Below are 12,330 nucleotides of genomic sequence, written 5' to 3' on the forward strand. Positions count from 1 at the left end.
ACTTGCTGCTTCTGTGCCCAGTGCTCTCGCTGTTCTGTTCCTGCTGCACTTTGACAGTTCCCAGTGTGGGGCTACCTTATTCCGTTAAGCGTGCAGAAATGCTGCTGTATGATAGATGGCAATTCATTGGCAGGCTGTGAGTAACACTGGGCTGATTTTTTGTTTAGGTACTCACGAGGAGTTCTGTCACCAGGTCGCCATGTTCGGACACGGCTCTACTTCACCAGCGAGAGCCATGTGCACTCTCTGCTCAGTATCTTCCGCTATGGGGGGCTCCTGGATGTAAGTGTCCCAGCAATGCTCACAGAGTAAGCCTCCCTGCTTTTTTTCAGTGGCCCTTTCCAAGGTGGAGAGTGTATGTTTGTAGGTTGCCCCTCTAGCCAGCTCCCCAGTAATGATGTGCATCAGTGGCCTCTGGCCAACTCTGTCTCTGCTGTGTTTGCATGCTGCAGCTTCCTGCCTTTCTGGCATGTAGGAGGATTGTTCTTTCTCAGTCCTGACACTGCCTGCCTTGCTTGTACAGAGGCATGTTTTCTCCAAGAGCTGTCCTGCTGGTTTCAGATGAGTAGACCACTTACCTGTGTAGGAGGATAGCAGTATGAGGCAATGGGAATGAGGGAATTTCTCTCTTCCTGCTTCCTTCAACCCTTTATTTCAAGAGCTTAGCCCTGTTAAAATTGACAGAAAGTCACTAAATAAGTCAAGAAAATCAGTTTGCTTACAGAGGAGGTGACTTGAGGTTGCAAATGCATAGGGGGTGCTCTGTACCAGAGGGACAGGTGACACATTTTTAAGGGACTAACTCATCCACTCCAACCTTCACTTGCTCTCATAGCCTGCTTCCTGAAGGAATTGGCATGCAGACCCTGAGAAAAGCTCTGCTTTAGACTCCTCGAAAGGCTCTCTGATTTGTCTTCCCATTTTTAAGGATGGTGTTCTGAAATGCTTTGAGAGTTTGGGCTTGCTTAGCAGGCGTGATTTCTGATGTCTGTGGAAGCTCAGTGTATCTGTAGGCAGTGATCACGCAAGTACCTCTGAACTGCTCACTGAATAAGATGCTACTTTATTCCCTGACTTGAGTGTCAGAGGATGCTGTGTTGCCAGCACAGGGATATTGGGCTGCGTCTGGGTTCGTTTGTACCCGTGGGGTTCATTTCACGTCCATCAAGGTGGTGAGATGCTCCACAGCAGCATGAGTGGCACTTCAGGTACTGCCGTTCCCTAGCAGTGTTGGGAAACAATGAGGGGTAGGCTGCCTGCCTTGTGGAGCCCAAGGGTCCAGCGTGGCTCTGTAGACTTTTCATTCAGCATCGTGTAAAAGCAGCTTCACTTGGTCCCTTATTTAGCACAAGTTCATCCCTTGTGCTTTTTTTGAGATTTCTCTAAAATACTCCATTCTGCAGGCCACTATTTGAGAATGACTGTGTGTGGGAACCTGCGGTGGGTTATGCTTTTCTCCAGTCAGCATGGCACAGGGGGCTTGCAGCTGGATGTGCTCAGATCTGCACGTGGATTGTATGGGTAGCTGTAGTGTCCCTCTATGCAGTTGCTCCTTACTGTAAGCACCCTGCCCTCATTGCAAGGTCATCTCTCTTCATGCAAGTTAAGCAAGGTGGTTTTCGTCCTGACAATGTTGTTATCTTGTGGAGAGACAAACTCTCTCAGACCCATTTCACTGAATGCTGCAAGGTGTCTGCTGTTGCTTATTCCATGCGACTGTTTATGTGTATATATCAGGAAAACAAAGACCAGCAGTGGAAGAGAGCCATGGACTATTTGAGTGCTATCTCAGAGCTGAACTACATGACCCAGATTGTTATCATGCTCTACGAGGACAACAACAAGGTGAGGGATATAGCTGTAGGATAAAATCCTTCCTGCCATGATGCAAGGCACAGTCCCCGAGAGATGAGTTCAGCTGGGAAGTCTGTAACCTGAGCTCTCTCCGCTTGTGAATAAAGATGGACGGATCATTAACACAACTGCTAGTTTTTATTTTTAGGTGGGAGGCAGTGACCCAGTTAATGCTTGTTACATGTAAGCAGAATGCCACCCTGAGCAGTAATACCAAACTTAAGTAATCAATACTATCTATTTTAAAGCATTTCCTAAAGCAAGATAATTTGCTGTTTCTTAATTACAAATGAACAGTAGGAAAAAATAAATAAAAACAAATTATATTTGGCAGTTTTTTCCAAATATTTCTAGAAAATATCCAGAAATTCCACGTTCATAAACTTTTTTTGTTTTAAGAATATACTGATATAGTTAGGGAAGTATATACTGATATCTTCAGGAAGTAAAGAGAATCATTTAAAAAACAGCCGGAATGTGGAAGCTGATGGTGATGACCATAAGCAGGTCTGGCACCCAACTGCACGTACTGAATCCCAGGTCCTGTGACTCGGGTCCTGCACTGCAGGAGGTTGTAGTGGGTGAGGGGAGCAGTCCCTTTCCTCCATACGCTATAGAGTTAGAATCTTGTATTCACAGAGCTGATGTGGGGTTCTAATTGTAGAAGTGAAATATTTCCTAGTGCTGTTTGTCAAAAAAAAAAAAAAAAAAAAAAATCTGAATAGAGCTCTTAGGAGTGGTGTAAATTTGTTAGTAAGTAGAGATGGTGAAACTTTTGGTTTTACATCATTAGTGCGGGATACTGTAAAAGCTCTGACTTCCTTTAAAAAAAAACCAAACAAACATTAAAAATTAATATTAGGGACAGTTGCTTAAGTCTTGGAACAACCTGACTAAAGGTCCAGGAGGGAACCAATCTCTCCCTGCCCCAGTGTGTGCTGGTTTTGCAACAGGAGAGGATCGGTAGGGGCTATGTTTTATGTTTGTATACATACATACATATAGCCCAATTCTGTTTTGGTCCTCTGGTGGCTGTTGTCACAAAATAACAACAATTTGAATGCCTCAGCTTTGTGCTAATAAGGGCTGTCCTTTTGGATGAGACAAACCTAGAGCCATTATGTTCGTGGTTTCTTGTTGCTTCCGCTTTCCTTCCAAAAGGATGCGCTTGGGATGCGTGCTGCACCGGCATGGCAGGGTGGCCCAGGTCCAGACCATGGCCTATGCTGACAGTGGGACCGAGTTTTATTTATTTACTTATTCCCTATGCCTCATGTTCACAGGACCCATCTTCAGAAGAGCGTTTCCATGTGGAGCTGCATTTCAGCCCTGGTGTGAAAGGCTGTGAGGAAGACAGAAACGTGCCCACGGGGTTTGGCTTTCGGCCTGCCTCCGCGGAGGTGAGCACGCTGCCTGGACGCAAGCTGCCCTGCCTGCTGGGGATGTGGCGAGCGCGGGCCCGTCGGGCACCTTGCTGCTCTGCCGGGCTCTGCTGCCGTCCAGTCTCCAGCAGCAAATTTTCCTCTGACCTTTCTCTTGTGCCCGCAGGCTGTTAGCGGGTTATGTTCCCTGCCTAACTCCGAGGGTTTGTCAGGGCAGTCTTTGAGAACGCTGGTATCCTCCTGAGCTCAGCAGAGCTGGGAGATCCAAGGCTGGAGTCCGTGCCTGGGCAGTGCTTGCGAAGGCCACGTGCCTGTAAGTGTCAATGTTTCTGCAGAATGAGGACAAGAAAGCAGACCAGGGCAGCCTGGAGGACCTCTCCAAAGAGAAGGGCATCGATGAGCCAGACCGCGCACAGCAAAGGTCTCCGCAGCCTTGTGAGCCGGTCAGCATTCAGCGAAGATCACCGCTGATCAGGAACCGGAAGACAGGGTCCATGGAGGTAACAATGCGATGGGCACCCTTGGTTGTTCTAATGAAGCTCTTTTGCTTGGTTTTTGTTTCCTGGCATTCCTTTTAACGTGCCAGAGTTTGAGTTGATTCTGGGAAAGGATCTGCAGAAGTTAAAGAGGGATTTTTTGGAAGGCAGACCTCCCAAACTCCTGCTCGTTGAGGAAGGACAGGGGCAGCACAGGTCAGAGGAACTGATGAGGAAGAGCAAGTAAGGAAATGCTTGAGAAACACAAGAATTATTTGGGTTACGTGCTCTGTAGAGGCATTGGTGTAACCAGCTACAAGATTGCATGCAACCTCTTCACCTAGCCACGGTGACATCTTTGCCTTCCCTTAGACTCTAGCCTTTGCCTCTCACAGTTCAGCCCACGTTTCTTGTTCCTGTCTGCCATCTAAGATTTCATGCAAATCGGAGGTCCCTGCTAAGCGATGGGTTTATTACAGAGTGTTTAAACTGTCAGGGTTTAGAACTGTCCCATTCACTGATCTGCTAAAGTAACAAAGATCAATTTTACTGTTCTTACTTCTCTCCTTCAGAGCCATTATGTGTCATAAGGCTAGCTTCACAGTCAGCGGGTAGCTGGCACCTTCAAAGTGCTCTAGAATTGCCCCCCTTTTGGAGGGGCTTCACAGGCATTTTTGCTATCTGTTTTCTGAACCAGTGAAAGCAGAGAGTTAGGGCTTGAGGTATTTGTTAGCTGGCTTCCATCTCTGTGTCACCCATGGTGTAATCTTTGCACGCAGCACTCGAGGGCTCTTTGTAACAGGCACATACTAAGTTAAAGGGGATACGCTTTCCTGCTGCTAAAGAAGGAAGTCTATGTCCTAGTAATCCCAGCAGGAGTCTTGGGAGCCAAGGAGCTCAGTACACGAGTCCCTTCATACTTTTGAAATCTCCACTGTTCCACAACCCAACACAAACTTGAGATTAAAATTGAGTGTGCACTATCACAATCTTAGCATAGGAGTACCTTTATGCTTCTTGAAAATTGTGATTTTAAGGAAGAGACGTACTTTTCTTTACCTTCAATTGATGTATAAAGGCTTTTGAGACCAGTGGGTAACTTAAAGCACGACACTGATTATACTATCTGTCTTTGCAGGTGCTATCTGAATCTTCTTCCAAATCAGGAGGTTATCGCCTCTTCAGCACTTATTCCAGGCAGTCTTCTGAGATGAAGCAAAGTGGCTTAGGTACTGTACTTGACCTGTAACCAACCTGCTCACCTGTACCTCTGTGTTTCTGTGGGCATCTGTCTGTCTCTCCACATAGACATCTGGCTTAAGTTCCTTGTATGTCTCTCTGTGTGTATTATGTCTTCTTTTAGTGTTACTGTTTGGACCACTGTAGAGACTATCTTACTGTATTTCTTTTTGTGTATGATTGTCTCCTTCAGCTTCTAGCAACCGAAGATGCACTTTTCATCCTTTATAGTATGGGAGCAACAGAGCAAGCTGTGTACTTGCAGGTTGGCCTTCTGGTTCCATGTTGCTATCATTTGTTATATCGTTTCTGTACTTAGTAGGAAGAGATGATTTTACGTGAGAACTAGCGTGCTTTCTGTTCTGCAAAACAGTAGTTCACGTGCAAAGCTGCTCTTCATGTAAGACTACTATATTTCTACCTTTGCTTCATAAAGATCTCTTGTATGGAACAGATCTGTCATCTGCAATGGTGTTTGACAGCTCTCTAATTGAGCTGGAATCCCTGGTTAGCCATTCTTTGCATGGTAGCCAGCAGAAGATCATATTTTGGGGCACTTGGTGTTCTTTGCCTGTCCTTGAGAGTACCATTCCCTGTCGTCCTAACCTAAATTATGTCTCAATAGTTGAAATTCTTCCTGAAATATTTTTGCTAAAGCAAGATCTATTTGGAAACTGGAAAGCTGTCTTTGCTGTCATAAGGTTCAAAGATAGCTGTGAAACCTAGATCTTGCAGATGACTAATAGGCACCAGGAGGTGGAAATGCCCAAGTTATGGCCACTTTCTTTTTCTTTAAAACTATTTTTGCATTATAGCATGGCTGTAGACTTGCAGCAGTTCTGACTCATCAGTTCTTTACTCTGTTATGTGGACGTCCTGCAGCCAAGAGATTTCTGAAAGGCCTGATAATTTCTTTGTCACTTTTGAATTAGTGGCTTCTTTGGAAGCTAATTCTTACCAAGTAAAGGGAATTTTCTTCAGAGTAGTTAGGAAGTATCCCTGGAGTCTTCCAGCTATGCTCCCAGCCAGTTGGAAAAATCTCAGAAGGAATGGCTGATGCATGTTATTTTCATAAAGGCACAATAGCCTTGGCTGTAGTGGTTTTTGAATGTGCTGTTTCATGTGGTGCATCTACTTAGGTCTGCCTTTCACAGACCACCTGCAGGATTAAGTAAGCTGTAACAGACTGCCTTGCTTAGGCTTGAAGAAACCTGTGGTTATTCTGTGAATCCATGTGAATCAATAGGAGAATTTCTGAGATGGCACACAGTCAAGGAAGTGCATCTGCTTGGAGTACATCAAATGCTACATGCAAACTATCCTTACTGTTTGCATGTCTGAGTACCAGAAGGCATGTGCTCTGGAAAGCAGATATTACAGCGTATTTACTACAGCCTTTTCCAGGTTTCTGAGGAAGGTGTGTTTGGGCAATAGAGAAGACTACTACTCTACTGGACCCTTGTACAGTACTACTTTTCCTTGACAGCAAAATTTGAAATGTGATCCCAGCAGGTTTAATTTCAGGTTCTTGTCTGACTTGCCTTGCTGGGAAGCCTGTGCTGGTCACTCTCCCAGCTGTGAAGCTCTGCAGAGATAAAACTTTGAGCAGGAATTGAGAGACCTGATCTGTGACAGAAGACCTCTAGCTGGATCCTCAGTCCAGCCATCATTCTTCTCTGTAGAGTCTTGCAGCTGCAGGCACAGAAGGGTTGAGCAGGAGACCCCTGTGGTGCAACACCAGCTTGCACAATCCCTGGTTATTAGGATGTCTGTGTTTCTGTGAATTTCTCTTAACCTGAGAACTGTTAAGAAGAATGATGCCTCTTTACCTGTAAAAGTCAAGCTCTTCGAGGAATCTTCCTGATTCCTTTCCTGCTTGTTTTGTGAAATCTAATTTCTTCCCCCTTTAGGATCTGAAATGTGCTCTCTCTGTGAGAAATAATATAGAACTCATGGGAGCTTGAACTTTGGCTTTAATACTTGTCTCAGCAGCTGTGCTATGAGGGGGTTCATTCAGATACTACCTGCTGTTTCTGAGCTTTTCTGAAGTTGAGCCTATCTCCTGCTGCCTGACCTTGTCAGAGGCTGGCTATCATTATCTCTGGGAGAATGGATTCTCTGGGAGAATGTCTGTTCAGGTATAACCTCATGTTTAGGCATGCAGGAATGGGGAGCAGGACAGAGCTCCTATAATAACCCTGCTGCCATACCTGCCAGAACTGTGTCTTTGCTGTAGTTTAAAAAATGCCTTGAAACGTCTGTTTGGAAAAGGGGCGGGCTGCAGCTTGCTTTGTCTATGCAAAGTGGTGCTTTGGAGTATGCCACGTTTTTCTGGGCAGGAGCAAGTGCATTATTGTGGATTGTCTGCAACAGTGTGTATGCTTCTAGCTTGAGAAGCCTAGGGAAGTTTCAGTGCCTTTCTTTGCTTGCAAGAACACTTCAAAATGGGGTAAAATCACTCCTTGCTGTTTGAGCAATAGAGGTGGTGTATTGCCGGTGGACATGAAGCTTTGTGCTGAGACTCCCATAGGGAAATAAGGGATGTCCATTTTTTTAAACATCTGAAACATTGAATGTACATCTGAAAATTAAATACACAAAAAAGATCCAGCACATACAGTAATTTCTAGCAAATGTTGCTACATCTTAAATCCAAATGGCTAGTATACCATTATGTTCTTTAGGATGCATGTGTGTGTGTGTGTGCGTGTGTTAACTTTGGCTACAGTGGTCTCCTAGAGTTCACTGTAGACAATGGCTGTCGTCCATAGAGTCATCTTTGTAAATTCTCTTCTGGCTTAAGGGTGCTAACAAAATGCCTCTGTCTACTGTAGGATAGCAGAAACACTGGGGTATCCTCAGCTTAATGATTAGTGGCATGAGGTTGCTCAAGATAGAAAGTCATAAAAATGTTCTGTTCCATTTTTGTCTGCCAGTAAATGAGTCTGTTGGGGTTTTTCCTGTTATTTGTTTGTTTGTTTTTAAGCCATGGAAGGACGATTAGGAGCATCATCTTGGCTGCTGCTTGACAAAATTTTGTCTGCATTCTGACAAGATTCCAGTTCATGCTGAGTCAGCACTGAGCTTCAATTTAAGGCATTAGGAGGAAATTTTCTAAGACTTGTGTCTCAGTCACCCTGCAGACAAGAGTTCTTTGCCTGTTTGTCCAATGACACGTATGTGCTAGTCTGTCCTGTGGAAAGCTGCCAGCAGTGTCACAGTGGTGGAATAGCTTAAGTTCAGTGCATATGAGAACCCTTTTGGTCATCCCCCACTGTTCCCAGGAGCAGATGTCGTCAGCTTAGACTGAGCTTACATGTGAATAGCTCAAAACTCAGGATCTGTGTGTTTTCTCCAGAGAAGCTCTGGCTAAAAAGGAGCTTTGCAGAGAAAGACCTGGGGTCCTGAAGAGCAACGAGTGGACATGAGGCAGCAGTGTGTCCTTACACCAAAGAAGGCCAACGGCATGCTTTGCTGGATTAGCAGGAGAACAGCCGTCAGGCTGAGGGATTTGGTTCTTCCCCTCTATTCACCTCTTGTGAGACTGCGTCTGAAGTACTGCTGTCCCGTCCTGGGCTCCCTGGTGCAAGAAGGGTGTGGATGTGGCGGGTGTCAGCCCATTAAGGGGCAGTGGAGGTGGATGGGGGCTGGAGCACGTGGCCTTGGAGGAGAAGCTGAGAGGGCTGGGCTTGTTCAGATCAGAAGCTGTGGGGAGTGGAGACCTTAATGCTGTTCCACCACCCAAATGGGAGGTTACAGAGAAGACGGAGACAGACTGTCCTCCAAGGCGCGTGGTGATAGGATGAGAACCAACAGACACAAGTGCAGCATGGGAAATTCCAATTAGCTAGGAGGAACAAATTTTTCACCGTGAATGTGCCAGGTGTTGGAACAGGGGCCCAGAAAGGTTGTGAAGTCTCCTTTCTTGGAGGTATTCAAAACTTGAGTGGACCAACCCTAGCAAGCTGATCCAAGTTGGCCCTGCTGGGGCATTGGGGAAGAAGCCTCCAGAGGTTCCTTCCAACCTAAATCATGCTATGATGCTGTATTTTAGAATCAAGAGCTGCTTGCAATATAGGCAGGATCTTTTTAACAGTAGTAGCAGTTGCACTGTTCCAGTTAAATACTAATAGGCAGTATGTCAGGTTTTTTGCCTTGGCAGACAAGGTGGAACAAGATCAACCTGCTTGTTTCTGGAAGCCTTTTGTATGTGGGAGTAATGTTGTTTTTAGCAGTTGGTATTCTCAGTACAGAATGCAGCATCAAGATGGTTTAGCAGAGAATTTATAGCCAATCAGTGGCTTTGTCTGGCCAATAATAAGGTTTTGTCTCACTCACAATTGCTTTCCTCAGTCGAAAGAATCCTGTTTCAAATGCCTGATGTTCCCTAAATATCACATAAAGTCAAGTTACTCTACAGAACACTGTGCCTTGGAGAAGCAAACACCAGCAGCTGCCAAAGCCACCGGTATTAGGTTGCCCTCCTATGCATGAGACCGTCTTGCATGCCATGTTCCTCGCCATAGGGTAAGCAAAGTTCCATGCTGTGTGCGCATCTCGTGCTTTGCAAGGGTAGTTCATGGAACAATTGGACCTACTCTGGAGTAGCAAGACATGACCAAGTGGATGTGAAATATCATCTGGACAGCAGCTTGTGAAAGAAAGCTCTCTGGTCACGTTGCTTTCCTTACTGCTTGACAGAGTGATTAATCCACGTTTGCTGATCAACAGATCAGGCAGTCCTTTCTTCTTCTCGGTGTCCTACAGAAAAAGGAGCTTTCCAAAGAGAAAGGGCAGAAGAGCAGAGAAGTGAAGCCCTGTGACATGAACATCAGTGATTTGCCATCCTGGCTTTTCTGACATGAGTATGTAGATTTGCTGACTGGAGGATGTCAAGGTGTTTCTCCTAGGTGAGGGCAAGAAAGCCAAATGGAAATAAACCCCTGGACAGAGTTAGGAACTTTCCCGGTGCTGAGTTTTGGGCTATTGTGCACTTGGCATGAGTGCATTTGGCACTACTGAATTTAGAATGGGGAATACTGCCTCCCTATGCTCCCCGGCATCATTTTTTTTCCCTGAGATTGCCTGCAAAGTGGCCAGTTCATTCCTCATTCTTTGACTAACCCTGCTTTTCTGTAGTTGCATGCAGTGGAGATATAATACTAACACCTTCCATGCCTTTCCAGGGTCACAATGCACCGGCCTGTTTAGCACCACTGTGCTGGGAGGCTCCTCCAGTGCCCCCAACCTCCAGGACTACGCACGCAGCCATGGCAAAAAGTTTGCCAGCAGCCTGACATACAAAGACGGTATGTGTGTTCCCCGTGCAGCAGGTGGTTAATTTGTGGACTTTGGTGTCTCAGGATGCTACTGAGGCAAAGACTTAGACTGCTAAGAAGAATGACAGTTGAATGTGTATATTCGCCGCATCTACAGTAAAGCATTTTATTGTATGCCGAAGAAATCATGATCCTTGCTAGGACAAGACAGGAGCTGATGTTGTGCGAGGAGCTTTATGCTGATGTATGGTATTGCTGGGGTCTGATTTTGGTCTGACATTTTAATACTACTTGCTGTTGTGGAGGAGGATTTATTGGTCTAGATATTAAACAGGTTTGTCCTGGTACGGAAATCCAGCACATCACATCATCTTGCTTACCTTGGTTATCTTGCTGATGCTAAACGAAGCTTTTGTGGAGACAGTAATCCTCACCCTATGGAAGATGGAGCCATCCCAAAGGCAGAATGATATGCTTGGGGGTGGATAAGATGGGTACTAGAGTAAGGCTGGGCGCACAGAAGAGTCCGAGGTAGCTGTCAGAAAGCAAGTTTAATATGCCTGAAATGCTTGAGGTATGTGGGATACTTGGATGAAACGCTGCAAAAGCACCAGAAAGTCTTGTTATTGTGCAGTTCTGAAGAAACTGCCTTAAAGTTCAGCAAGACAATCTGGTAAAATGTATTTGGGTCATTAGTATAAATGTTGCCCAATGCACATGGGTGAAGGGGTGTTGCCAGCTGCGGATTGATCTGCAGTTAGTACTAGCGCGTTATGCATTGAGAAGCAGAGAGTGTGTTGCTACTTGCAAGGAAATTGGAGCACAGGGAAAGACTGAGATATCCTGGAGGAGTTGGAGGGGTGTAATGCACAAGTGCAAATATCCATTGCGATCCCGATAAGAAAGGCACTCAGATTCTTTAAGTACTGATTAACATACCATTTGTTGGAACGCTGAGTTGAGCAGCACTGAACAAACCGCCCCATGGATAGGATCTGCACAGCGTGCTGTGCCCTAGTTGGAAATCCACGTAATGTTGCACAACTTGGGCTTCCCAGCATGTGAATGGATGTAAGATTATCTGTTCTCTCTTTTTCCTTTTTGTGTTAGTTCTAACAAATGGTATTTTAATCAATACTTTACAGAGTCTGAGTGCCTTTCTTATCAGGCTCATAACGAACACTAGCACTGGTGGATTACAAGGTGGGGAGATGATTAAGGCAGCAATTTGGGACCTTTGGGGAAAACAGGAGGTTGGTTCGTTTGGATTTTTGTCCAGTTTTGAGGCAAGGAAAATGGCCTAGCAAATCAGGGCGGAAAGATGCTATCCAATTCTCAGACCTATTGGAACCTCAGGAATGCCGTTGTATTGAGACCATTATGTATACTGGCTTTCTGTGCTGCTTTTCACGGTGTAAGAGAAAACTGTGTTGCTTCTCACCTCTTCAGGGAGCTCCCTAGCACACAATAGGCTGTGAGTGATAGAGACAGGGAGGGTGAACTGGGAGGATTTTAAACCCTGCTGTACCAGTCTGAGCTGCTCAAGGCAGCAAGTGCTGGCTACTTATAGGTCCCAGAAGAAGCTTGTGGTGTTTGGCACAAGACCGGGGTGTGAATACCAGGAGAGCCGCTGAAAAGGCCAACGAGGGCTCTGGCTGCTTTTCTTCCATAACTCTGCAAGCAGCGTGAATCCAAGGCGGCACTAATTCTCAGGGAAAAGCATCAAAGACTGCTTGCTCCGTACCCAGCTGGGAACAGAACAGATTCTGCTCAGTCCTGGTGCTGTGCTGCCTTTCTCTGTAGGCTGTGTAGTAGGAGTGTGTCTGCAGCTGGCTACTCGCATTCAAGGTCCAGAGCAGAGTCCTGCTGTATTAGCCTAAATTCAGTGACAAGGTCTCTGCGTGCTGAGACGCAGTTGTACCCTTAAGTACTTAAAAGGCAGACTTATTTAACTAGTGACTAACACAGCCCAGAATTATTCATCTTGATGTTGCACTTCTTTTTTCATGTTTCTTAGTGTGCTATGGCACCCTGTGCCACCAGCGCCTTGCTGCAATAAGAGCAATTGTGAGGAAGAAGCGGGAGGCTTGGAAAAACAAG

The 12,330-nt window shown here is 45.7% G+C and overlaps 1 protein-coding gene across 3 annotated transcripts in view; it reads left to right on the forward strand.

Annotated features, from left to right (window-relative positions):
• Positions 1–12,330, forward strand: part of PPIP5K1 (diphosphoinositol pentakisphosphate kinase 1) — a 47,666-nt gene that overhangs the window by 19,241 nt on the left and 16,095 nt on the right. Inside the window, exons 20-25 of one of the 3 annotated variants that reach the window (XM_050903046.1) lie at positions 168–282; positions 1,738–1,845; positions 3,138–3,254; positions 3,572–3,736; positions 4,851–4,941; positions 10,138–10,284. In XM_050903046.1, the coding sequence (XP_050759003.1) occupies positions 168–282; positions 1,738–1,845; positions 3,138–3,254; positions 3,572–3,736; positions 4,851–4,941; positions 10,138–10,284 (743 nt within the window). The remainder of the gene's footprint in view (positions 1–167; positions 283–1,737; positions 1,846–3,137; positions 3,255–3,571; positions 3,737–4,850; positions 4,942–10,137; positions 10,285–12,330) is intronic. The other 2 variants (XM_050903047.1, XM_050903048.1) reach the window with 2 other exon arrangements.

The sequence above is a fragment of the Gymnogyps californianus genome, chromosome 11 (assembly GCF_018139145.2).
Source record: "Gymnogyps californianus isolate 813 chromosome 11, ASM1813914v2, whole genome shotgun sequence".
NCBI lineage: Eukaryota > Metazoa > Chordata > Aves > Accipitriformes > Cathartidae > Gymnogyps > Gymnogyps californianus.